A 27,140-nucleotide genomic window follows, 5' to 3' on the forward strand; every position below is an offset into this window, starting at 1 on the left:
CTTTTTCATGCTCATTGGAAAGGTAGCATATTTTGTATGTGCCTCTGTCACTGCCTCATTTTTCACATCTACAATGTGCGTGCATATATATATTTCACACATATTGGGTTGTGCATATAGGTACAATATATATACTTACTGGTGTATGTATAAATGTATACATGTGTATGTACGAGTTATGATTTAATAATGAGATGGATTATTTGGTCATTTATTAGATCAAAATAGGCACATTCAAATAAATATTGCTGTTCAGAGCAGTCACAAAACTATAAAATTCTTCCAAGGATATTTCACAGATATTTGCAGTTATTCTTATGAAATTTGTTTTCTGACCTGTGTGGAATTCATACAATGGCAACTAAGTTGAATGACATTTGAATTTACAGAGGAGCTTTTATATGTATGATTTCATTTAAATTAATCTTCATGATGATTCTATGGGTACGAAAACCCCAAAGTTCAGCAACGAAGAGCAAATGTCCTGTTCAAGTGGAGAAGCTAGGGAGGCTTCACCGGGCCCAAACTCCTTTTTCCTTTTCATTATACCACGCCACCTCTCAAGAGAGTTATAGCCATTGTTTTTAAGTGTACTTCACCCGCCTTGTGAGCCATACTTAATAAAACTTCTCAAATCCTATTTACAAAAGATATACAAAATTACAGTCCTCCCTCACTATCTGCCAGGAGATTAGTTCCATGAGTCTCTGTTGATGCTTAAATCCCAGAGTCGGCTCTCTCATATCTTCTGGTACGGCGTTAGTGGATTCAACCAACCACAGATGGAATTTCTGATCTGCAGTTGGTTGGATCTGTGGCCTGGAAACCCGTGGAGGGTCCATTGTATATTTACTGAAAAAAATTCATACATAAGTGGACCCAGGCAGTTCAAACCCATGTCGTTCAAGGGCCAACTGTATTTATAAATAAATCAATCGTTAGATCTATAACTACTTATTCCATTAATAATATTATTAACCATATTGACTTTGGTTATTATTATTATGACTACTACCAGGCACTGTGATAAGTGCTTAAGTTCTAGTTCATTTAGCCTTCATGTGATTCTTGGGCTGTAGGTACGGGAGATATTAAAAACATCTAACTAGTATGTAGTGGCCACCAACCAATCTGACTAAGGGGAAAGAATCCATTATGTAGGGCTGGAGCAGGTCCTGGAGGCCCCTCCCAGGCCAGCCTTTATTTGTTGCACTGTGGAGAGGACTATAGGGTCTACAGGAGAAGGGGTGAGTGTGGTGGCAGTTACTCAGGGGCTTGGAGATTTACCAGCTGAAGCTTAAGCAGGTGTACTAGCTGCACAAGGTCTCAGTCTTAGTATATGATGAAGTAGAGATTCAAATCCAGGCCACTTTTTCAGCAATTCCACCTCTCCCTAGATCATACTCTTCCTATGAAGATTTAATATTTGTAAAAATTAAATTGGTTCCACAAAATAAAGATCTAGAAAATTTACCAATTCTGAAGATAGTCAAAGGAATATCCTAGAAAGTAAAAAATGCAGTTTTAAAAATATAATGACTGAGTGACAGTGGCACTGTTGGAACAATTTATGTCCTTCTGAGAAGCCTATGTTAAAGGGAACAGTCTGATATTTATTACCTAAGTTTTGTCATGTTCTATATAAAAACAATCTTTCAAATCCCAATATAATCTTGTCTCATAATCACTGCAGTTTAAATGTCTCTGTTCAGAAAAGGTGCCAAGAAAACAGATCAGCTACAAGAAAGGGGCCTTTAGAAAACATTCTTATTTCCTGACTGTTTCATATTTTTACAAATCTTTTCATTTTTATTAGATATTTCCCTTGAGTTGTGATTCCTACTTCTAGGGAGCAATGACATCATGGTCTTCTTACTGCGTCTCATATTGTGAGTGGAAGATCAGATAAAATAGGTTGAGGGTATGCCTTAAAGTAAAACTGATTGCAGTAAAGGTGGTCCTGGGAGTATTTCCATTTGGCTGGTTGAGTGGGGCTTAAGAAGGTTAGTTGGAGCCAGCTTACCTCACAGGACAAGCCAGAATAGCCTGCGGGACAATCGCATCTTTCTATCAAGTGAGCTGGAGGAGTCATTGCTGTGATGCGTCCTTGTTCAGCTACCTCCATTGAGATTTCAGAAATCCTGGAACAGCGAGCAAATACTTAGATGGGGGTACCAGTAAATTAAGCTTACCTAGCAAACACTCAATCCTGAAAGAAGGGTCTTCTCAAGGTTTTGTCAACAACCACAAACTTGTTCTATTGTTTTGAAGCTGCTAAATTCCAGGGGCTCCGTGTGCCACATCTTATTCCAGCATCTTTGCTTCCCCAAAGGGTGAGATTACACATTAGCAAAATATTCACATGAATCATAAAGCGTTTAGGAAATTAGATGTCTGATGTCCTATTGAGAAGTTATTATAAAGAGTTTTCCTCCCACTTTTAAAAATGTGAGTGGCTTCAGGTAGACATGGCCAATTAGTTAGACATTTTCATTCTTTCAAACAGACCACCCAAGGTCATTCCTGTTGGAAAATCTCCAGTCATTACTAGTGAAATTGCTTTTAATTTGCAACCGGTCCCAATTTCTTGCTCTTGAATCTCTGAACGTCCTTTCAAGAACTTTAGAAAACCATCTAGGAAACGACTGAGCATAAGCTAGTAATACTGATATCTTTCTGAGGATAAAGAACCTCTCAAATTAGTCTTTTGTTAACTTTATTGAATAAATCCTTCAAGTAACTTAACCCACCCTTCCTATTGGTGGAAAGGTCCTTATAATTGAAAAAAATTATTCACAATAAAAATGCTGATACCCTTTGTAATAATTTGAAATTATACATCAAAAAATATACACAGTCCGGGCTTCCCTGGTGGCGCAGTAGTTGAGAATCTGCCTGCTAATGCAGGGGACACGGGTTCGAGCCCTGGTCTGGGAAGATCCCACATGCCGCGGAGCAACTAGGCCCGTGAGCCACAACTACTGAGCCTGCACGTCTGGAGCCTGTGCTCCGCAACAAGAGAGGCCACGATAGTGAGAGGCCCGCACACCACGATGAAGAGTGGCCCCCGCTTGCCACAACTAGAGAAAGCCCTCGCACAGAAACGAAGACCCAACACAGCCACAAAAAAAAAAAAAAAAAAAAAAATACACAGTCCATAAACTCAGACTGTTTCATGACTAACTGGTAACATGAAATGTTCTGCAAATAAACTTTTAAATGAGACAATGAATAGTTGTGCTTCAATAAAACACACCTCTAATAGCTTAAGGAGCTTGAATCATAAACTTTATAACGAGAATAGGTAGGTTTTACTGACACTGAATTATGAATGTGCATTCTGACTTGGCTCCCATTGTAATCTACAATCTGAAGACCAGCCAGCCTTTATGAAACACATGTTCAGTTAAAATTCAGATTTCATGCTCCCCTCATTATAGGACGCACAGCAGCTGTGATCTGTAAATGAACCACTCCCGTCTTACAAGACAGATTCTGGGTTCTCTGAGGGAGTAGGAAGGTAACTCGGTGTTTGTTGCAAAGTCATCTCTGCTAGTATCTCATGGCATTTTATAACCTGAGGAGTTTCTAGCATCACCTTCCTTTCTCTGGCACATGCATGCACACAACAGACTAGTGAGTATTTAAAAACCAAGTGAAACCTGAATGGTGTTAGCAACAGACATTTCTGCAACACATCATTATTTTTCCTCAGGGAATCAGAGAGGAATTGTTTTGCTTGAATCAGGGATTTGGCCAAACTCAGGCATCTATTTAAATGAATACTGAAAAACAAAGTCGTTAAGTTCTTCAAATAAATGTAAGAGAGGACAAAAGCAAAGAAAAAAGAAAATTTCAGCATTGCAATATGTACAAAGTCAGAACCTCAAACCACATGTATAACAAACTCTCTGCTTCTGAGACTATTTAAATTTGTAACTGAATAAAGATGCAGGGTTATGCGTTAACTACTTTGAGAGGAAGACTCAAACATATCTCTGACCTTTGTCAAAATTCCACTGTCTTACAAAATCAAGTGCTGATCCACTGCTTTATTTGTTTTTATCGTTACTAGATGTTCACTCTAGTTTTTATTGAGCCTAGAAAAAGTGAAGTATTCACTTACTCTAGTGTTTAAAAAAAGGAACTCCTAAGCCAAAGGATATTATTTCGTGAGGTATATGAAATAAAGTGATAAGAGAAAGAGACTTATGGGGAAAAAAGCAACCTTACAGCGAAGAAGGGTGGAATCGGTGTGAGAGAGGCAAAGAAAGCGTAATAAAAAATGCATGACAACATTGTTTCTACCAGATCCACTAACAAAATGTTCTCTCTACTACCAAACTTTTTTACTGAAGCACGGAACAATTTCAAAATAACATATTTTCACACTCACAAAGTCACCTGCAGTCTTCTAGGACATGCAAACCTGCTTTGGCTTCTGTCACCTAATTTACATTTGAAATTCTAAAATAATTAACAATATAACTGACAAGATATTTTGGTATATGTTTTTTTAAATTATTTCATATAAAAGAATCTCCTGTTTGGGATTGACATGTACGCACTGCTATATTTAAAATAGATAACCAACAAGGACCTACTGTAAAAAACAAAACCAAACAAAACAAAAAAGAATCTCCTGTTAGAAATGAGAAACATGAAAAAAAATCAAAACAATATAGACTTAAAAGTAAATTTTGGTCCTTGATTTGGTCCCTACTTTTGGTACAATCAGAAGAGCAATATGGATCTTCTGCAACAAAGAAAGGATTTTCTGCTACCTGTTTAACAGTGTAAACATTTGAAACATGGTATTTTTTTAAGGTATTTTATTTTCTTTCTTTATTTTTAAATTTTTTATTTTATGGTTTTTAACATCTTTATTGGAGTATAATTGCTTTACAATGGCGCTTTTCTGCTTTTCTGCTTTATAACAAAGTGAATCAGCTATACATATACATATATCCCCATATCTCCTCCCTCTTGTATCTCCCTCCCACCCTCCCTATCCCACCCCTCTAGGTGGTCACAAAGCACCGAGCTGATCTCCCTGTGCTATGTGGCTGCTTCCCACTAGCTATGTATTTTACATAGTAGTATATATAAGTCCATGGTAGTATATGTAAGTCCATGCTGGGACGAAGTGAAACATGGTATTTTTATATTCATTGGTTTGTCAATGAGAGGGTTCATAATTTTGTTTTCTTTTGTTTTCCTGCACTGATCTACTATTTTGTTATATAAGATTATTTCTAAACATCTATTGATTTCATATTCTTATAGACACAACAGAGAAGCTAATATGCCAGAGAAGTTGAGACTATGTGTATGGACTCAACTCAACTTTCTGCCTCCATGGCATACATTTAGCTACATCTGTGCAGTTCCTCATTTTATCTCATTAGATAAGTTTTCCCTTATACTTGAGGCACATGACCTCAAGTATACTCATGTATACTCATGATGTTGAAGTATCCTGGCTTCTCCATTATTTATTTTCTCTTTATTCTATCATTGTTTAATTTATATTTTGCTACTAATTCCTCTCCTTCCCCAGCGCCATGGTATATAAACATGCTTACTTCTCTCTCCCATTAAACAATCCTCCCTTGACCTTTGACATGACCTCATTCCTCCCTTTTATGATTTTGTTCATGGAGAACAATAGTCTACATTCATAATATTAGGTTCATTGTGTCCCATTCATTCCTCAAAACCTTGAGACTATTTCTGCCCCAGGACTTCACTAAAACTGGTATTATGAATGTCACCAGTGTGATCCTAAGTGTCAGTTTCAAAGAGCCTCCTTTTAATTGTCCTCTTTGGGTCATACGAAAAAACCATACCTACTCCCTTATAGTATTCTCATCCTTTGGCTTTCATGACATTCATTCTTGTTCTTCTTCCGCGTACTTTTCTACTCAATGTGATTCCCAGTCTTTTCACATCATCAGGCACAGGGGAAATGGCAATACAGTATGGCACACTGGGGTGAACAGATGAGAATGCATATGGTTGGGAGAGACAGGACCAACTTGGCCCCGTCTGGTTCCCCTGACGGTTGAAGGAGGATACCTTGTCAGCAATCTTGCAACCTATTTATAGCACAGCAGTGAATTCTCTCTACCCTGCAGGACATCTTCTCCTGAATTTCTGCCTAACATCTAAAATTCACCATGTCAAAGATCAATTCAATATTTTTCCCCTTAATCTTGCTTCTGATTCTGTTTCCCTTTTGGGGGGAATGGCAGTAACTTCCACCAGATGAGCTGGATGCCATCCTTGACTAGTCTTCTATCATCACACTCCCAAACCAAACTTTTAAATCTTTCTTGTCTGATGTCTTACTGATCTCTCTTATAGACTCTAGAATAAGAAATTAACTGGGATATTCATTATAGTTTACCTGCTTTGTCTCATGATATTTCCATAGGTAGCCTTGATAAGAATATAATGGATATCATATAGTACATCCAAGAAGTCTTCACGGGTCACAGTTCTACTGATTCGAGGATCATCACCATAATATTTCCATTTTTTCTGTTAACAAGAAAAGAAACCACTTTGCCAAAACCGAGTGCAAATCCATTGGCATCCTGGCACCCAACAACTAACCACCTTACCTCTGTCATTTCAATTTCATGCCTTGTCAACTGGCCAATTAGAGGAGCAGCCATATGCCTGATGATAATTCTCACATGACTAGGAGTCCCACCTCGAATGATAACTTGTGGGTTATATGTAGAGAAACCTGTCTCTTCCCGGGCCTCAAAATAGATTGTGTACTTGAGTTTGCCACCATAGGCCATCAACTGATAAAACAGAATGAGGAATGATGAGTTAGATAAATCTCCAAATAGCGTTATTCTAAAGACATATTTTATTTTGTTCTCATGTGACTTCAAAGTTCTTGTCCTTACCTTCTTTCCTTCAAATTGTTCTGGAAGTTTCCAATAAAAAGGTTCCAAATGGAGATCTTGTCTCACCAGATCCATGTTTGCAACAATCTCTGGATGTTGAAAAATGATGCCTCTGGTAGTTGTGTGTTGCAGCGCCTCATCCACCAGGGGCAGAATGGTCTGCTCAGGCTTCAGAGTCACCTGCATGGGATCAAAACACAGCAGGGGGCTGCGTTTAAGTCTTTGGAGGCCTCCTTTAAACTTAACCTCCAAAATTTACAAGCAGCTCATCAAACTCAATATCAGAAAAACAAACAACCCAATCCAAAAATGGGCAGAAGACCTAAAGAGACATTTCTCCAAAGAAGATACACAGCCTGCCAACAAACACATGAAACAATGCTCAACATCACTAATCATTAGAGAAATGCAAATCAAAACTACAATGAGATATTACCTCACACCAGTCCAAATGGCCATCATCAAAAAATCTACAAACAATAAATGCTGGAGAGGGTGTGGAGAAAAGGGAACCCTCTTGGTGGGAATGTAAATTGATACAGCCACTATGGAGAACAGTATGGATGTTCCTTAAAAAACTAAAAATAGAACTACCATACGACCCAGCAATCCCACTACTGGGCATATATCCTGAGAAAACCATAATTCAAAAAGAGTCATGTACCACAATGTTCACTGCAGCTCTATTTACAATAGCCAGGACATGGAAGCAACCTAAGTGTCCATCAACAGATGAATGGATAAAGAAGATGTGGCACATATATACAATGGAATATTACTCAGCCATAAAAAGAAACGAAATTGAGTTATTTGTAGTGACGTGGATGGACCTAGAGTCTGTCACACAGAGTAAAGTAAGTCAGAAAGAGTAAAACACATACTGTATGCTAACACATATATATGGAATCTAAAAAAAAAAAAAGTGGTTCTGAAGAACCTAGGGGCAGAACAGGAATAAAGACGCAGATGTAGAGAATGGACTTGAGGACACGGGGAAGGGGATGGGGAAGCTGGGACGAAGTGAGAGCGTGGCATGGACTTATATATACTACCAAATGTAAAATAGATAGCTAGTGGGAAGCAGCTGCATAGCACAGGGAGATCAGCTCGGTGCTTTGTGACCACCTAGAGGGGTGGGATAGGGAGGGTGGGATAGGGAGGGTGGGAGGGAGATACAAGAGGGAGGAGATATGGGGATATATGTCTATGTATAGCTGATTCACTTTGTTATAAAGCAGAAACTAACACACCATTGTAAAGCAATTATACTCCAATAAAGATGTTAAAAAAAAAAGTGATAGACTGCATGTCTATCTGCAGCCCCATCCCCTTCTTATGAAGTGTCCTCATGAGAAACAGAACTTGTGCACAATGAACAGGTAGGAGAGGGGATAAATCCTTCTGACTTCTTTGCATAGTGAAATCCACAACATCTGTGAAAGCCGGTCTTTTACACTAACAATAAGTAGAGTTTTAAAGTAGGAAGAGTTAAAGGAAAATTAAGGCAAACTGAACTTTTTTCCACCCTAAAGAGCGATGATTCTCTAAGCCTGGTTGGACTAAATGTGTAAGTTCTGGTTTTCATTACCGCGTGAACACACATCTATCTCCCCACTCTGGTGCCCTTGCTCTTCAGAAGGCAGCTGCTTCCCATCCCCAAACATAACATTTCCCTTATAATGTTTTCCTTTTTCACTCGGCATCTATTTCCTTATCCGCAATAAATGAACTCTTTTAAAGGCAGGATAAAAACGACATTTACTCCAACTGTCTAATGGCACACGGCCCCTCTACCAGTTCTAAACGTGCGCAGGGGAAAAGGTTACTTAAATGTTTTGCCATTTCCTCCTACCCCTCAGTGCCTGGCTAAAAGACGCCAGCAGGAACTAACATTATACCATTACATGGCTCAGCAGTTCCTTACTCACCCACGTATGGATCAGGCCTTTTGCTTCAGAGCACTGAGTAGTGGCGCCGAAGCAATAACAGCTGCTGCAGCCAAGTGGGTTCTTGGCCTCAAGTCCGAATTTGCCAGGCCGGCACCTGTCACAGCGGACGCCTTCCACATTCACCTGAAGAAAGATGAGAGATCCTCAGGGTCCATATGGTGACACGTGAGAGAAATAAACTCAAGAATGAATAACAGGAGCACATTTTAAAGACAATGAAACAAAAAAGAATGCTGAATATCAGACACATCTCAAATAGCATACGCAGTTAATCTCTTTGTTAGCATGGCATGGGTCTAAAAAAATGCTTTATTTATAAATACATGCATTACTAAGGATATTGTATATTGTTTTTTAAATTTAAGCAGTACATTTCCCATTATTCCACTGTGAGGAATATGAAAGAGTCATGAGAATTTTGAAAGCAAAATAAAAACATTGATTCCTAGACAGTGGTGTGATGCAAAGCTGTAAAAAACAGGCAGGATGTTAAAATATAGATTTATATAATTATTATTGAATACTGTATATACACACATACAGCATGTATTAAGTATAATGTATAACCATAATATGTAATAATGCAGCATCATACTTTGTGCTTTGTCTAGGACTTTTAATGGCAGAACCTTCCATTTTCCTAAATTCTCAAGACTCAACAACCACTCCCTAGATTTCATCTTTCTGTTTCCTCTGACCCTCTTTGCATAGACTTTTTCTTGAAAAGATACTTCTGATACAGTCTTTACTGCATTTATCCTGGGATTGATTTTCCAGAAATATCTAAGGGAGAAAAAAATCCTTCTTACTCTTTTTTTAAAAAATTTATTTTATTTTTATTTATTTTTGGCTGCGTTGGGTCTTTGTTGCTGCACGCGGGCTTTCTCTAGTTGCAGCGAGTGGGGGCTACTCTTCATTGTGGTGCGCTGGCTTCTCATTGTGGTGGCTTCTCTTGTTGCAGAGCATGGGCTCTAGGCTCGTGGGCTTCAGTAGTTGTGGCTCATGGGTTCTAGAGCGCAGGCTCAGTAGTTGTGGCACACGGGCTTAGTTGCTCCGCGGCATGTGGGATCTTCCCGGACCAGGGCTCGAACCCATGTCCCCTGTGTTGGCAGGCGGATTCTTAACCACTGCACCACCAGGGAAGCCCTTCTTACCCTTTTTAATTGGCTGTTTTCCTACGTCATTTAACAATATTAATGAGGACTGAAATTTGCATATAGTTACTGTTTGTAATGTCAGTGCTTATACGTGATGAAATTTTACTGAACTTCCACAGCAGTAAATATATTTTTCAGTGTACAGTGATTGCGGATTAATTTGAGGAGAAATTTTTTTTTTAAATAAACCTTATCATTTAGCTGTGATTTTCTCTGATGATGCTTAAGATAACTGTCTTTTTTTTCTCTCCCACATTATTCTTGTTGAAGCAAAGTGAATATGTAAAGACAAACTGAGCTTTACTGTCAAAAATATATCATTTATATGAGCTAGAAAAATACGCTGGGTTTTGGTTGAAAATCAGTTCTTAAAAATCAGTGCTTATCTGTATGCTAGAAAAAAACTGTGTCTGGCAATGAATTTTCATTTGTCTGTCTGTTTGGCCTAATGATGCAGGAATAAATAACTGAATGAAGTTAAAACTGAGCAATGGAAATAGAATTGAGTAAGGTTTTTCCTTACTGAATTTTGGCAGCACATACCTTACAAGTACACTGCCCAGTCTTATCGATACAGGAGCATTTTTTAGTCTCTAAATCACAGGTTGAGTCATCAGTCCCTGGCAGGAAGCAGTCACAGGGATTGCAGTGAGGGTAGTTCCACTGGCCTTGATTGCACTCTGTACATTTTGCACCAGAGAATTTGGGGCGACAGTTGCATTGCCCCGTGTTTATATTGCATTGGAAATCCAAGGATCCCACCGAGCTGCAGTTACAAGGCTATGGAGGAGATAAAAACAGCAATGATTAACACCATTTCATGGGTAATATCTTTAAATTTTAATTCTAATGTTTCTATGCTTCCATTAAGCACATATTAATCATGTGTCTGTTATATGCTTTGTAGTGTTCTAGTTTAGTCACTTGGGAAACATCAGTGAACATAATGTTAAAATTGCTTTCTGCATTTACTAAAATATATGAGTGCCCAGAAACCATAAAGCTATTGAATAAGAAAGAAACTGTTTTCTCTGTCTTTGTGGTGAGCAGGAGTTAGGTATAGGTTTTCTTCAAATACTTCTTCTTTTTTTTTTTTTTATAATTAAAAAAAAATTTTTTTTATTTTTATGGCTGTGTTGGGTCTTCGTTTCTGTGCGAGGGCTTTCTCTAGTTGTGGCAAGTGGAGGCCACTCTCCATCGCGGTGCGCGGGCCTCTCACTATCGTGGCCTCTCTTGTTGCGGAGCACAGGCTCCAGACGCGCAGGCTCAGTAATTGTGGCTCACGGGCCCAGCTGCTCTGCGGCATGTGGGATCTTCCCAGACCGGGGCTCGAACCCGTGTCTCCTGCATTAGCAGGCAGATTCTCAATTGCCGCGCCACCAGGGAAGCCCTTCAAATACTTCTTACTTCAAAGATTGAACTTTAGACAAAGCCATTTTACCTTATCATTTCATTTTTATAGCATTTATTGTATAGAGACATACCTTACAGTCTAATGTAGGGAGAGAAGTAAATACATAAATATAACACAGTGGAATAAGCATGGTATAATAGGGAAAATGCAAAATGCTATGAGAATGTATAAAAAGCACCAAACCCGATGTGGGGACGCCAGGGAGAATTTAGAGGAGAAGTGATATCTAAGATGTTGTGTTTTAGAGTTAGGTTTGCAGAAAAGCCCAATCTGAGGTGCTTTGCTGGTAACCTTTTTTCTTCTTCCTAGATATGCATAGGATTTTCTCTTTATATATGTAATTTGAAATTTTGCTAGAATTTTTTTTTAATGCTCATTCCAAACCTTTTATTTCAAACACTAAAAAAAAAAAAAAAGGTAAAAGTTTAAGCAATTAAAAAGTGATGAGACCATTAAAAAATTCCTATTGCTAGGGTGATGAGAGGCCCTTGGAAAATTTTAACCTATACAAACAAATAAGACTGGATTAAACACATTCCAGAGTACTGAAGTTATTAAGATTATTAGACTGTGAAATATGCTGCCAAGGAAGTGCTAGATCCACCACCTCTTGAGACACTTAAAACTCAACTAACAAAACAGTACAAAGTGTACTTCTGGGAAAAGGAAACTAGCACAGAAGGGGATCAAGCTACTAATTCAAGATATCTTTTTATTTTCCTTCTGATATTCATGTTTAAGCAGCTACTTTTTTTTTTTTTTAAGAGGGAAGAGATATGGGGTTATATGTATACGTATAGCTGACTCACTTTGTTATACAGCAGAAACTAACACACCATTGTAAAGCAATTATATTCCAAAAAAGATGTTAAAAAAATATTAAAAACAAAAAATTTAAAAAATAAAATAAAATGCCAAGTTTTGCTAGAATTTTTAAAAGCTTGAGTCTTTTTAAAAATTAATTTACTGGAACATGGTGAGTTCTTTCAGTTTGAGAATAAAATTGTTCTTTAATTCAGTGCTATTTCTTCAAATTTGTTTTTGATTTTTACTTCTGTTCTAATTTATCAATATTCTTCTTCAGGATCACTTATAATTCTTAAAGTACATCATTTTTGTCTGTCTGCCAAATCAATAATATACTACTATTTTCTGTAGTCGTTTCCCTATTTGCCTCTCAAATTTGTTCTCCATTTTGTCCTTTCCATTCTACACCATGAAAATTCTCTTGTATGTATATACCACCAATACTTATTTTAATTACACTGCTGCATCTTTAGCTTCTTTTCAATAATTCCTTTATCTCATCTCAGCAGCAATCTTCAGTTGCTGCTCATCCACATGTCTCTTCGTCTCCTATTGCTTAAGGCTCTCTGTTTCTGATTTAGACCTCATAGTTACTTGCATTTTAATTAAAATTCAACTGGATTTCTAAATGTTATTTAAGGTCTTGGAATACATCATTTTCACAGATCAGCTGTGCCAGTGATTACTCTGCTGTCTCTGAGCTCTAAACTCACTCCTCCTTGCCCTGCTTTGTGATATTGCAGTTAGACCCTGTGGACATTTCTCCCTGGCCAGGTAGCAGAACGTTAGGCTTATTCATTAGAAGGCCATAGTGATGGAAAGACATTTCTGTCTGGGTTCTGGTTCTTCATTACTATTGCCATCATTATTATTTAATTATTTAGCATGGGAGCCCAGAGGCCCAGAAAGAATTCCAGCTATGCCATCAGGCCACTCTCTCCCTTAGGCTGCTTAGGTCTGCACACAAGCTCTGACCACAACAGGCTGCTTCTAAGTAGCTCCAGCATACCCATATCCTCCAGCAATGATGGGTAGCGTCTACAGACCAACACTTGCCCACAAAATCTGGCAAGTTTTGTGTATTATTACTATTGTTTGTGTTTTACCACCAGCAGGCTATGCATTCCTGTGGTAGCCACATTCTTTTCAACTATGTCTGAACCTAAGCCTTGTTGGGAGTGGCGGGCAGGGGGATGCCCTCCCCTAGCCCTTGGCTCCTTTACTGTCCACCACCCCTCACCCTGGAAGTAGTAGCTGCTCTTCTGTACCTACTACTTCAGGACATTTTATATCCCTCTTTTATCCTTTTACCGATTAACAATTCTTTATATTCTACTTTCCCTGTTTAAACAACTAGTGTGGTTTCTGTCTCCCAGGTGAGTATACCACCTGTCTCTGTGTCTGAGTTTGCCACCATACAGGCTTTGTACTTAGTCTATGACCTCTTTCTGGTGATTTTCTATTAATTATCCTTCTCAGATCTACAGCTCTGTGGCATACTCATATGCATAACAACTTGCCAAATTTCCAGATCCAAGTCTGGCTGGATCTCACTTTGCACTTGTCACACTTTGATTGCTCAGCTTAATTCTTATACCCACAACTACTAGGGCTATTCCTGCTTCCGCTCCTGCCAGCAGTTTACTTATGGGACAACACTTTCCAGGATGGGATGTACAATCACCAGCTTCCCATCTATTATCTCTTCCCAGAGATTTACACTGGTGAAATATTTTCCCAGATTCTGATATTAAAATATCACCTGGCCTTATTTTTTGTGTCTTTCTGGTTCAGTATTTTTCTGTCTTCATTGCTATCCAGTAAAAAGGCCTGCAGTAGGGGATGCTCCTAAAAGGTATTTTAACCTCAAAGATCTAAAGTGTGATTATTTATTATACTACAAACATGGCCATAGTTTCCAAAGCATAGAACAAACAATTGCTATCCCCCCAAGTAACTCGGCCTTATAGAACATCAGATGTAGAATGAGAATTCAAAATAAGGATGACTGACTTATTCCTTTAAATAATTTTTCCTTGACTCATTTAAACAAAACTGACCATAATCAGAAAGAGAAAATTATGATATGTTATGGAAACTATAACCATATAATAACTTTAAAAATTGTTTTATGAGATACTTAACTAAAATAGATGTCTTAGACTTCATTAACTAAAATAACTGTCTTTAGACTTTAACTAAAATATGAAATGTCTGCTACAAATTTATAAAACGAAAGCATTAATTCTTAAAGACTAGTCAACAGTACAGATAGACATTGGGACCTTTCCAAATCAGGGAGTTTATTCAGGAAGTTATAGTAGAGAATAAAAGAGACCATTAACCATATGTTTAGATAGTACTATAGCCAACATGAAACGTAAATCATAATTAGATGTAATGTTTGTTTAGCAATAGAGGATTTATGCACTATTCCCCTGCTAGTGAAAGATGGCAGGCTTTGTATTCTAGTTCAATAAAAGCTCAGATGATGTGTGTGCTCATACCTCAGCACAGAGAAATTATCCATGACACAAAGAAACGAAAGCTATAAATCTCAAATCACTGTTCATTTAGATTATACTCATCCAAGATTTTTAAATAGTAGGATACTTGCTTATAAATATTTGTGAGGGCTGTATGAATTTTTTTGTAATTATTCATAATGATGAAGTATCTAGCTATTCAGAAATTTAGATTTTTAACAGTGGTTCAAAGTAATCAAAATATTTCGATTGCCCTCAGCCAATATAATGTTTATTCAATGATCAGTAAATATAATGGTATCAAACATACAAATGCTTAAAAAAAAACTTGGTCTACATTCTACCCTGATTTACATCCTGAACATTAAGCATCAGCTTCAATTTCAGGTGTTTCATTAGAGTTTGGTCACATCATAGGATTTTGTAGATAACATGGAACCCTCTTAAGTTTATGTACAACTTGTTCATGAGTCAAGCGATGGGGCAGATGCTTGGATTTGAGGTTGAAAATGCAAAATGTCAGTCACAGAAACTTAAAACATTGTTCATACTCATCAAAAATCTTTGGAACTCTTGAGAAATTTTTGTTTTGTTTCCAAAAATGTAGCTCTATGGACCTTCAAACTTAATAGTGCTGTTGGCAATAGAAAAATGAGCGTCCGGTCCAGTTTTTAATTTAACCACATGTCTAACTGAAGTCATGTATCTGCACTTCCTTGAACAGTCACCAATACTCTTGTTTTCCTCTAGATCAGTGTATTCTAGATGAATGTATTCAGATATTTTATCATATATGTAAGAATGGTTACAGTCTACATGTGTGCTAACTCAGTAGAAAATAATAGTTTACATCTCTATAGAGGACTACCATGGAGTCAAACAGGCCACACTTGGTCATTATGTTCCAGTATTTCTCAGTCCAATGTGATCAACTGGAATGGCTCTCACTAACATCAAAAATGCCTTTATTTATTGCTCTTAAATTTAATGGACACAGTTCAGCCCTAATCTTACTTGACCTTTGTGTTGCACTAGGCACTAAAGAATATTCCTTCTTTTTAAACAGTCTCTTAGTTTTTAGAGCACTTACATGGTTTATCTCCTCTATTTTAATCTGTTAAACTATAAAACTAAAAACAAAACACATACACAAATAAAAACCAAGAAATAACTGTTTTCAAACATTGGATAACAGGAAGCGAAGGACTGTGATTTTTGAGAGAAGGAAAACAAATGAGTTAGAAAACAAATGAGTTAGAACATGCAGAGTCCAGTCTGCAACCCAAAGAGGGGAAACCCAAATAATGCCCCAAACTATGCTGTTGAGAAACAGCGTAGAGTTTGGAGAAGCTGAGGCAATTAGAATTTATGGAAGACAAGTAGAATACGTGTCCAAAAAGAAGGAAGTTAGAGAGAAAATTCCAGAGATATGCAGAAGGGTTCCCTTGAGTTGTTGGTTAAGTACTGATCTGTGCATGCATGGAATGAAATTCTACATGGTTGGAGAAAAAAATAATTGGAAAGCCTGAGGCTGAAAAATTCCTAGAGTCCACAGAAAGCTTGGAATAATTCATATTCCCAATAGCCAGAGTGAACAGATAGTAATGCACTGGGTAGTGTTCTCAATGTATTTAGCCCCTTAGTAGTAGGGCTAAGTGATTCCTAGATTAAAGGCTGCTCTGGACCTTCCCTGATAAAAATTAAAAGCAAGCATCAAAAGGATTCAAGTGATCGATGAGTAACTAACCTGATAGCCAGGATAAAGTTCAACTCTCCTTAAAGGAATACAACAAAAATCTAATGTGCAACAATGAAAAAATGTACAACATCTGGCATCCAAATAAAAATCAACAGTCACGCAAAGAAGCAAGAAAATATAGTTCATAACCAGGAAAAAAAATCAACCAGTAAGCATGATCTTGAAATAAAACAAATGATGGAATTAGCAGAATACTACCTTACAAAAACCAATATTTATAAATATTATAAATAAATATTCTCAAGGATAAATGAAAAATGTGAATATAAGGAGGAGAGATAATGAAAGATATAAAAAGATCCAAAAGGAAATTTAAAGATAAAAGATACATATTTGAAATGAAAAAAGACTAGCAACTGGATTAACAACAGATTAGATACTACAGAAGAAAAAAAAAATTAGTGAATTTGAACATCTAACAATAGATACTAACAAAAATGAAGAATATAGAAAAAAGAAGAATGAAAGAATAAGCAGAATTTCAGTGAGCTGTGGGAAAATATCAAGTGGTCCAACACATACATAATGAGTTCCAGAAGGAGACAATGGGGATGAAAAACAAACAAACAAAAATTTAAAGATATAATGGCTGGAAAATTTCCAACTTTGATGAAATCTGCAATCCCACAGATCTAAGTCCAACTAACCCCCCGAGAAATGAATATAAGGTGACTACAAAAAGACAACATAATCAAATTGCTGAAAAACAGGATTTAGGATTATATACTCAGAAACAATAACTTTGAAAAATGAAGGAAAAATAGACTTTTGGTAACAAAAATTGAAAGAATCATTGTCAGCAGACCTGAAATACTAGAAATAATAATAATAATAATAATAATAATAATAATAATAATAATAATAATAGAAATTTGGATGTACCCAAAGGAATAAAGAGCACTGGAATTGATATTTATATAGAAAAACAGAGAATAAGTTTTTTCTCCTTTTGAAAAAATAATTGATTATTTAAATCAAAATCATAAGATTATATTGTGGGATATATAATATATAGAAGTAAAATACATGACAACAATAGCATAAAGATAAGAAAGAAAATTAGAGGTTTACCCTTGCAAGTGTCTTATGTTAAATGTAAAGTGGTAAAACATTATTTTAAGGTACATTATGAAAAGTTAAAGATGTATACCCCTAGACAAAGACAAAAATATAAAATAAATAAGTAGAGCTAAGAAGTCAAAGTGAATATAAAATGTAATTATAAAAAATTACTCAGTCCAAAGGTAGAAAAAGAAGAAAAACGAAGGTAAGAGCAGATAGGGCAAATATAAAGCAAATAGCAAAATGTAGACTTAACCCATTCAGACTGATAATTACATTAAATGGAAATGATTTAAATACTTGAATTAAGAGGCTGAAGCATTAAGGTAAGATAAACAACAGATTTAGATATATGTTACCTAAAAGAAACACATTAAACTATTTTTAAAAAGAGATGGAATAAATGATAATGTTTAAAAATGTATACGACCACAAAAACACCAATCAGAAGAAAGACAGAATAGCTATATGAATATCAGAAAAAAGTACACTTCAGAACAAGGAACATTATCATGGATAAACAGGGATGCTTCATAATGATAAAGGCATCAACTTTTCAAAAAGATAGATTCATCTTAAATGAGCATACACCTAATATCACTGCTACAAAATACATGAATCAAAACCCAAGAGAACTGAAAGAAGAACTAGATCACAGGTATAGCTCAACACCCTCAGGTATTGAGAAAACACGCAGACATAAAAATCATTAAAGATAATTGACTTTTATAGAAGATTTTATCCAACGACGCCAGAACATAACACACCTTGTTTTCAAGGATACATGTTAATCAAAATGGATACGATTCTAAGACAAAAAACAAATCTCTATATATTCAAAAGGACTAAAAAATACAAATTATGTTTTCAGACCAATACAGAACTAGATGACAATAACAGAAAGAGATCTTGAAAACTCCCAAATATTTGCAAAATAAAGAACATACTTTTAAATAATCATTGGATTAAAAATAAAATAAGTAAGAATATTTTAAACAATGAAAATTGAGACACAACATATCAACATGTATGGGATACAATTAAAGTAGTGCCTGGAAGGAAACTTATAATATGAAGTGCTTATATTAGTAAAGAAGAAAGATCTCAAGTCAATAATCTAAGTTTTCACCTTAAGAAACATGAAACGCAAGGGCAAATTAACTTCAAAGTAAGAAAAAAAAAAGGGATGTTAAAATAAACCTTTGAAAACATTCCTCCATTCAGTTCATTTAATATGTTATAAAATTTATGGTTTTAAGTTGTTCAGATTATTCCCATATTATTCTTTTAATGTCTATAGGATCTATAGTTATGTCCCCTTCTTTATTCATGATTGTTTCTTCTCTCTTTTTTTCTTGATCAATCTTCTTAGAGTATTGTCAACTTTATTAATCTTTCCAAAGAATCAGTTTTGGGCTTCACTGACTTTTTTCTAGAGTATTTTTGTTTTCTATTTCATTGATTATGTAAACTCTTTAGAAATTATGTGATGGGAGTACTTCCCAATCTATTTCATGAGGCTAGCAGTACCCCAATACCAAAACTGGAAAACAACACTACGAAAAATATAAACCAATATTCCTTATGAATGTAGACCCAAAAACCATTTACAAAATGCTAGCAAACATAATCTAAAATAATTCTAAAAGAATAATCTCCCATGATCAAGCAGGGTTTATCTGAGGATTACAAAGTTGGATCAACATCTGAAAATCAATCAATATGATTCACCATATTAACAGCTTAAAAAGAAAAATCATATGATCATCTCAATAGCTGAAGAAATTCATTTGACAAAATTGAACACACATTCCTGATAAAAGTTCTTAGCATCCTAGGAACATGAGAGACATCCTAAAATTGATAAAGAGCATCTATAAGTAAAATATAGCTAACATCATTCTTAATTATGTTTTAATTCTAAAAGACTGAATGCTTTCTACTTAACATAAGGAATGAGGCAAAGATGTTTGCTCCAACTTCTTTTAGTCAACAATTTACTGCAGTAGGTCAAGAAAATGAAACAAAACTTACAAGGATTGGAGAGGGAGAAGTAAAACTCAATTTGTGGATGACACTATTGTCTAGATAAAAAATCCTAATGAATCTACCAAAAAGCAAGTAAAACTAATAAGCTTAGGAAGATTGCAGTATAGAAGGTTAATATATAAAAATAATTGTATTTTTCTATTCTAGTAACAAACAATTGGAAACTGAAATGGAACAAATAATAGCATTTGCATCAAAAATATAACAGTAAATTTAATAATGCATGTGCAAGTCTTGTACACCAAAACCTATAAAACATTGTTGAGGAAAATGATAAAGACTTAACTAAATGGAAAGTTATGCCATGTTCATACACTGGAAGATCTGATGTTCTTAAAATGTCAATTTTTCCCAAATTGACCTGTAGATTTAACATAATCCCAATCAAATCTTAGCAGGTTTTTTACAAAGAAATTGGCAAACTGAGTTGTCAATTTATATGTAAATGCAAAGGATTCAATGTAACCAAACGGTTTGGGAAATGATGAACAGGGTTGGAGAGCTTATACCACCTAATTTCATTCCTTGCTAGAAAGCTACAGTGATCAAGACAGTGTGCTGTCAGCATAAGGATAGACATAAATCAATGCAACAGAATAGAGTCCAGAAATGTGTGAACGCATATATGGTCAGTTTATTTTGACAAAAGAATCAAAGTAATTCAATGGGGAAAATAAGATAGCCTTTTCAACAATTGGTGTTGGAAAAATTGGACATCCAGAAAAAAAGTGAATTTTGACCTTTACTTCACACCGTATATAAAAATTAATATTGAAAATTGAACATGGACCCAAATTTAAGACATAAAACTGTGAAACTTCTTGAAGAAAACACAGGAGAGATACTTTAGACCTTTAAGAAATATAAATTTACTTCCTAGATGGACCATAAAAAGCATGAACCATGAAAGAAAAAGATAATAAACTAATTTTTATAAAAATTAAAGATACTTAGAGGAATTGAAAAGCAAGTCATATACTAGGAGAAAACAGTTGCAGAACTAGATGTATTAAAGGGCTAGTATCCTGAATATATAAAGAACTCTTTCAACTTATTACTAAGTAAACAAACAACCCCAAATAAAAATAGGCAAAAGATTTAAATAGGCACCCAGAAGATATATAACTGACAAAAAACCAAAATTATTCCTAATATCATTGGACAAAAAAAAAAAAAGAAATACAAATACATGAATACACACCCAATTGAATGCTTAAAATTAAAAAAACGACTTAGAATCCTGAGTACGGACAGGGATGTGCAGTGTTCTTGTGAAGAGGAATGAAAATGTGTCTACACACTTGCTTTCGACATTTATACACTAATGGTCACAGCAAAATTATTCATAATAGGACCAAACTGGAAATGACCCAAGTCATAGCATATCATACAATGAAAAATTATTAAACAACTAAAAAGAACTACTGATAAAATATAACAGATGAATTGCAAAAGCATTATACTAAGTAGAGGAAGCCAAAATAAAAATAATCCCCCAAAACAAACAAAAAAACCCTCCAAACAACAACATGGAATATGACTATATTTATGTGAATTTGTAGAAATGGCACAACTATAGTGATAGAATGAAAAGAGTAGTTTCCTGGTGCTGATTGGGGGCGGGGGGGAGGGGAAGTAGACTGCAATGAGCACAAGGGTTGGTTATACAACTGTAATCATTAATCAAAACTCATCACTTTAAATAGGTGAATTGTATTTTATTTAATTAAAGTCTCACAAAAAGTTGACAAAAAACCCCGAACTCATCACCTTTCCTTTTTGAACTTGCATCTCCTCCTATAATCCCTCTAGCAGTAAATGATATGATCACCTGTTGCAAAGCAAAACCTGGCAGGCATCCCTACTCCTTCTCTTTCTCACCCCCTAAATACATGAGTACAGCAGGCCATATCAGTCTAGGAGTTCTATAACTTAACTTGCCCCCTAAATGCTAGTGCATAATTGACTGGGGCCAAACCTCTGTCAACTCTCACCAACATTTCTGCAAAGGCCTTACAAGCAGCCTTCTACCCTGAAGCTGTATAGATTTCTCTAAATGTGAGTCTGGTCACACCACTTTCTATGGTCCACTCATGGAAAAAAAAAATGGGTAGTTTTGTAAGCTAAAGGTTGTTTATATGACTCTTCAGAATCCTCTCAACTACTTCCTGAAAACTGACACCTAGGTATAAATTGGGGGAAATTCTTATGGACTTTTGGCAAATTCTTTTAATTCGTTCTTAATTTCCTTGTACTTCGCAGATATATTCATTGTGTGTAGGTATGAAGTCATAGATGTTTCCGGTTTTATTTTAGAATTTTTGGTTCTTTTTCCTTCTTTTTTTTTTTGTAAGTATCATCGATGAAGCTGCATAAATGTATATTTACTTTGTCATCTTTCCCACAAGTAAAATGTAAGATACTGATCAATACCTGCAAGCATGCTATAGTGATAGTTCTGTATTGCTTTGTAATATAATATTGACTTTTGAAATGCCGGACTACTGAGGTCTACCAAAATAGAAATCCTTAAAAGACATTATGAGATGAAATAAAGCAATTCACTCACCTTACAACCAGTGGTAATACTGTGGCCCCAGGTATTAGGTACACATTTAGAACATTTCTCTCCAATGGTATTGGGTGGGCAAATGCATCGACCAGTCTTTGGGTCACAATTATTACCCAGATGGGAACAGTCACAAGCTTCACAGGTGAAAGGATAAAAAAGAAAAAAATAATTTGATATAAAGTGTGTTGTTTTTTTGTGATTTGTGTTGTCTTATTTGGTTAAAGATCCTTGAAAATGATTCACCTCATTCATCTTTTCTATTATAGTACAGTGTATTTCAGAGGCGTTGTTCAATAAATATATACTGAATTTCATTTAATAATTTTAAAGGGTAAAACATTTTTGCCTTTCGATTAAGGATAAAAAGAACCGATGTTATCAGATTCCCTGTTAACTGTATTCCCTTATATCTAGATACTATCAAGGTTACAATTCTGTTTCTATATTTATTTTAAGTTCATAACTAATGTTTCTGTGCTATATAGATTAATATTCCCTTCCTGTTGATGACTCAGATTTGCAATAAAAACAGTAAGCTTAATAAGCTTCCTAAATTCAATATATCATACATTTAATTAAAATGACATCAGGATATTTCAGTTTTGCAAATATTTTTTAAATAGTTGAACTATAGAAATATATTTACATATAAAAATATTTTTTGAGTTTCATTTACCACCTGCCTTATTTCTTTTCAATGGATTTTTCATTTTCCTAGCTATGATATGATATATGAAGAGTGCAAACATCCCTATCCATTGCACTTTCTCAAAGAATGCAAAAATAAGATCTGAAGGAAAAAAAAAAAGATTTGAGAAGATCTTCAAAGCCATTCAAGACAAGGAACGCATGCCACTTATTAGCTATAGTTGACTCAGTTGCTGAGTATACTTTAGTGCAGCATTTCAAATCAAAAAAGTGAAAGAGAAAAATACCATCAAATACTCAGATTCAAATAGAAGACTAATGTTATGAGAAATTTTTAATTAGTTACATGATGATTAAATCTTTTTAAAAATACATTTAGTTTATTTGATTAAGTTCCCTTTTCAAGGGATCACAATTATCATTGCTCACAGCATTCTATCCCGCTGTGAAAAATGTTTAGCACGATGCTTGACATAAATGTTAGCTGTTGTTTTTATTATTGTTGTTGTTGCTAATTTTAAGCCAAAGGATTTATTTTATATATACCATTTATTAAGAAGAAAAATATTTTACATTATGTTTAAACTTATGTGCTAAAGAATGTCTTGGGACAGTTACAATCTACTTGCAAGTAGAAATTCTCTAAGTAGTTCTTCAATGGAAGCACAACACTGAATAGGAAGACTTGAGTAATTAGCTAGTTTTCCATACCAAAACAGAATGTTTATCACAATTGATAATACTAATAAACAAAAATGATAATGATGATGATGATGATAGACACTTACATAGCACTTTTAGTGCCAGGCATTACTCTGAATCTTTTATAGCCATTAACTCAACTAATTCTTACAAAACCCCAGTGAGATAGATATTATTATTTTCCTGACTTAATAGATGAATTTTGCAGAGGGACAGTGAGGCCAGGTCACTCAGTCAAGGTCATATAACTAGTTGCTGGTGGAGTCACTAAACAAATCCAAGCTTTTTGGTGAGAGTCATGCTCTCAACCATAATGCTACCCTGCCTGTCCTGTGCTATTTTTTTTTTTTCTGTTCTGCTTCTCCGGGTTCGAATGCTACTAAGTTTGCATTTCTAAAATGTTATCACTGTTTCATAATTTTAAATAATTTTTTTGGTATTTATAATTTCTGGTAGTGGATATATTTGAATGTGTAGTACTTTTTCATCAATTTAGATTCAGTGAAAATGCTAGTGAGAGTTGTGTTTATAAAGAACAGAGTATATTTTAAAATGCAGCTCTATAAATTTTTTAGTATATACAGATATTGGCTTAGAGATCATACATAGATTCTTAGAGGATGTGTAATTATAATATTCAGAATAACTTATAATGGCTGAATTTATGATAAAACCTGTATACATCAGAAGTGGTTGAGAATATCTGAAAGGTATTGGCTTTTAAAAGAACTTTAAATATTATTCCTGGGCTTCCCTGGTGGCGCAGTGGTTGAGAATCTGCCTGCCGATGCAGGGGACACGGGTTCAAGCCCTGGTCTGGGAAGATCCCACATGCCGTGGAGCAACTGGGCCCGTGAGCCACGATTGCTGAGCCTGCGCGTCTGGAGCCTGTGCTCCGCAACAAGAGAGGCCGCGATAGTGAGAGGCCCGCGCACCGCGATGAAGAGTGGCCCCCGCTTGCCACAACTAGAGAAAGCCCTCGCACAGAAACGAAGACCCAACACAGCAAAAATAAATTAATTAATTAATTTAAAAAAATATTATTCCTGTCACTTCTCACATAAATTTGCTACAGTAGTCAATAACAGTATCTTAAAATCTTGGCCATGTATTTATCATGGTGCTGTGAGTGTAAGAGTATCATCAATGTTGCATCAGTGAGTTTAGTAAACAAGGGTAATATTCAACCTAGTGACTGTTGGAATAGGGGTCAATTCCAACTTAGTGGCATAAAATCAAGGCAAATGTTCAATCTTTACTTTCATCTGTAGTGTGCTAATTCCTACTTTCTTCATTCAGGATCTGTAGGAAGGCTGTGGCTGGACATAGGAGAACACTGCTTGAGGGAGCCCTGGTTAGAAAACCTGGCTTGCAATTTCTCAGGAACTGACAAATATCTAGAGCCAATCTATTTCTCTCTCAGAACATCACAGTTTTCAAGGCACCTGGAAGTAGATGAAAACATTTTTTTTTTTTTTGTACCAGAGAAAGATATTAACTTCCCTGATCCTTGTACCAATTTTGCAATAGGAAATGGAAAAGTTGAACTGTATTAGCTTGCGAGTAAAGTTTAAACTAAGGTAACATTGGCAGCAGAAAAACTGAACATCTGACTTTTAAGCTGCAGTAGCCTTTGAGTGACTGGCTGAATAGAGGTCACAGAAAGGGAGGGAGACAGCAGAACTGGGACCTGCTGATGGATTTTTATTGCAAGCACAGTTATTTATAGGGCAGTGTTTCAAATTGCAATGTATTTCATCTATTTAAAAAAAAAAATATATATATATATGTTAGGTTAAATATTATTTGCATTACATATCAATACTTGCTTGTTGTCAAAGTGTATTTCCCTTAACTTCGGGGAACCTTGTAGAACCAACTGTTACAGATGCTTAAACACCAAAAGCAGATAATGAATTCATGGAGCTTAGTCTCATTTACAGACCTGTGCATCCTCCTTCTTGAAAGTTGAAATAGCCGTGGGCACAGCGATCACATTTCTTTCCTGTTACTCCGGGCTGGCACCAACATTGACCACTCTCTTCGCAGTCAAATGATTTAGACCCAAAGGAATTGCAGTTGCAGGGAATACACCCCCTTGCTGATTGGAGGCCAAAGGTTTCAGGCTGGCATAGAAGAGGAAAGAGAAAAATTACATTTAAATCAATTAATTCACAATGGCACAAGATGCACGGTAAGATCAGGTGGGAAAAGAGGAGCCTGGGGTTATCCAGGTTCTTCAGTGACGTTCTGACAACTGGGTTGTCATTTAATCTAATGGACCTTTTCTACAATGTCCAAGAGAAAAGTTCAATTACTTTGAAATTCTATCGAGATTATTGGAAGAATTAGGGCACTATTATTCAGTCTGTTATATTTTCACCAGCGTTTCCCTACACCTCTCAAGATTCTAATGGCAATGTGGAAATAAGCGAGGGTGGTATTTCTATTTAATTAAAAATTTTTCTTGTTTCATTCCTAGTAATCTGAATTGATTATTTTCAGATCTTATTAAGTCCTTTTACTTGGTAAAAATGTTTTCAATATTATTGGCCAGCAGCCTAAAGTTAAAATAAATCTTTTTTTCCCTCTTATATTTGATGTAATTTTTGTTGTATATCCATAAATACTTCTAATCATCACTATAGGGCTCACATTATAAATATAACTCTTAGGTTATGCCTATACTGACAAAATAAGTGGTTTGACTGATATCTAGTTTGTTGGGTTTCATTCTAACAATCAAAACTGATTTGTGAGATCACATATCAAAGCACCAGATTAGGTAGAAAAAGGGAAACTTTCATCCTCTGATGAGTGATTCATATGCATATCTCTTATCTATTTATAATAAATAACCTTCCATGGTCAAGCATTACTAGCTTTGGCTGACTTTCTGGAAATACATGTTATCAGACCTAGAGTGACTATGTTAGAAAATGCTGATGGATTAAAAATCACTCCTACCAGAAAAATGAAAAGCACATATCCTACTTAAAGTATGTCAGGGCTGTCTTTTAAACAGAAGTTTGTCACACTATTATGATATTTTTATCTGGAAAATTAGTCTCAGTAATTACTTCTTTGTAAAACTAATTCCTACTTTGGAAAATTAGACTTAAAAATTACTTCTTGGAAAAAATAAATCTTGCTATTTAATGTGAGCCACCCAAAGAGAAATGAAGAAGCCTCATTATGTATTTTTGCCATTACTGTTAACAATATTAAAAATAAGTCCTAGAAAACAAAATCACACTGAAAATTAGTCGCTTAAAATGACTGTTGCTAAGAATAGTTTTGTTTTTTAAATCTAAAATAGGTTATGTTTGATAATCATTTTAATCTTTATATTTCCTGCTGACTTTATTTTTATTTCTAGTTCTATTTCAGCTTTCACTATATAATTAAAGAAGGAAGTGTCCATCACTTCTAACAAATGACCTAACACTTGATTTTGAAGTTAAATTCAGTTATAAGAAAAAATGAAAACATATAGTATTTTTATTCATAAAAAGCAATTCAATGTATCCTTCCAATAAGTAATCAGAAATTAAGAAAATGGTTAAAGTACAAGCATGCCCATTACAATATTATTTATCATAGTGAGTAACT

General features: G+C 35.4%; 1 protein-coding gene across 1 annotated transcript in view; it reads right to left on the minus strand.

Moving 5' to 3' along the window:
* LAMA2 (laminin subunit alpha 2) overlaps positions 1-27,140 on the minus strand; it is a 646,015-nt gene that overhangs the window by 180,308 nt on the left and 438,567 nt on the right. Inside the window, exons 21-28 of the mRNA XM_007190832.3 lie at positions 25,474-25,654; positions 22,176-22,312; positions 10,573-10,809; positions 8,852-8,995; positions 6,924-7,103; positions 6,627-6,815; positions 6,410-6,543; positions 2,024-2,141 (exon numbers count right to left, since the gene is read on the minus strand). Coding sequence (XP_007190894.2) covers positions 2,024-2,141; positions 6,410-6,543; positions 6,627-6,815; positions 6,924-7,103; positions 8,852-8,995; positions 10,573-10,809; positions 22,176-22,312; positions 25,474-25,654 — 1,320 coding nt within the window. The remainder of the gene's footprint in view (positions 1-2,023; positions 2,142-6,409; positions 6,544-6,626; positions 6,816-6,923; positions 7,104-8,851; positions 8,996-10,572; positions 10,810-22,175; positions 22,313-25,473; positions 25,655-27,140) is intronic.

Source organism: Balaenoptera acutorostrata, chromosome 14, assembly GCF_949987535.1.
Source record: "Balaenoptera acutorostrata chromosome 14, mBalAcu1.1, whole genome shotgun sequence".
Lineage (NCBI taxonomy): Eukaryota > Metazoa > Chordata > Mammalia > Artiodactyla > Balaenopteridae > Balaenoptera > Balaenoptera acutorostrata.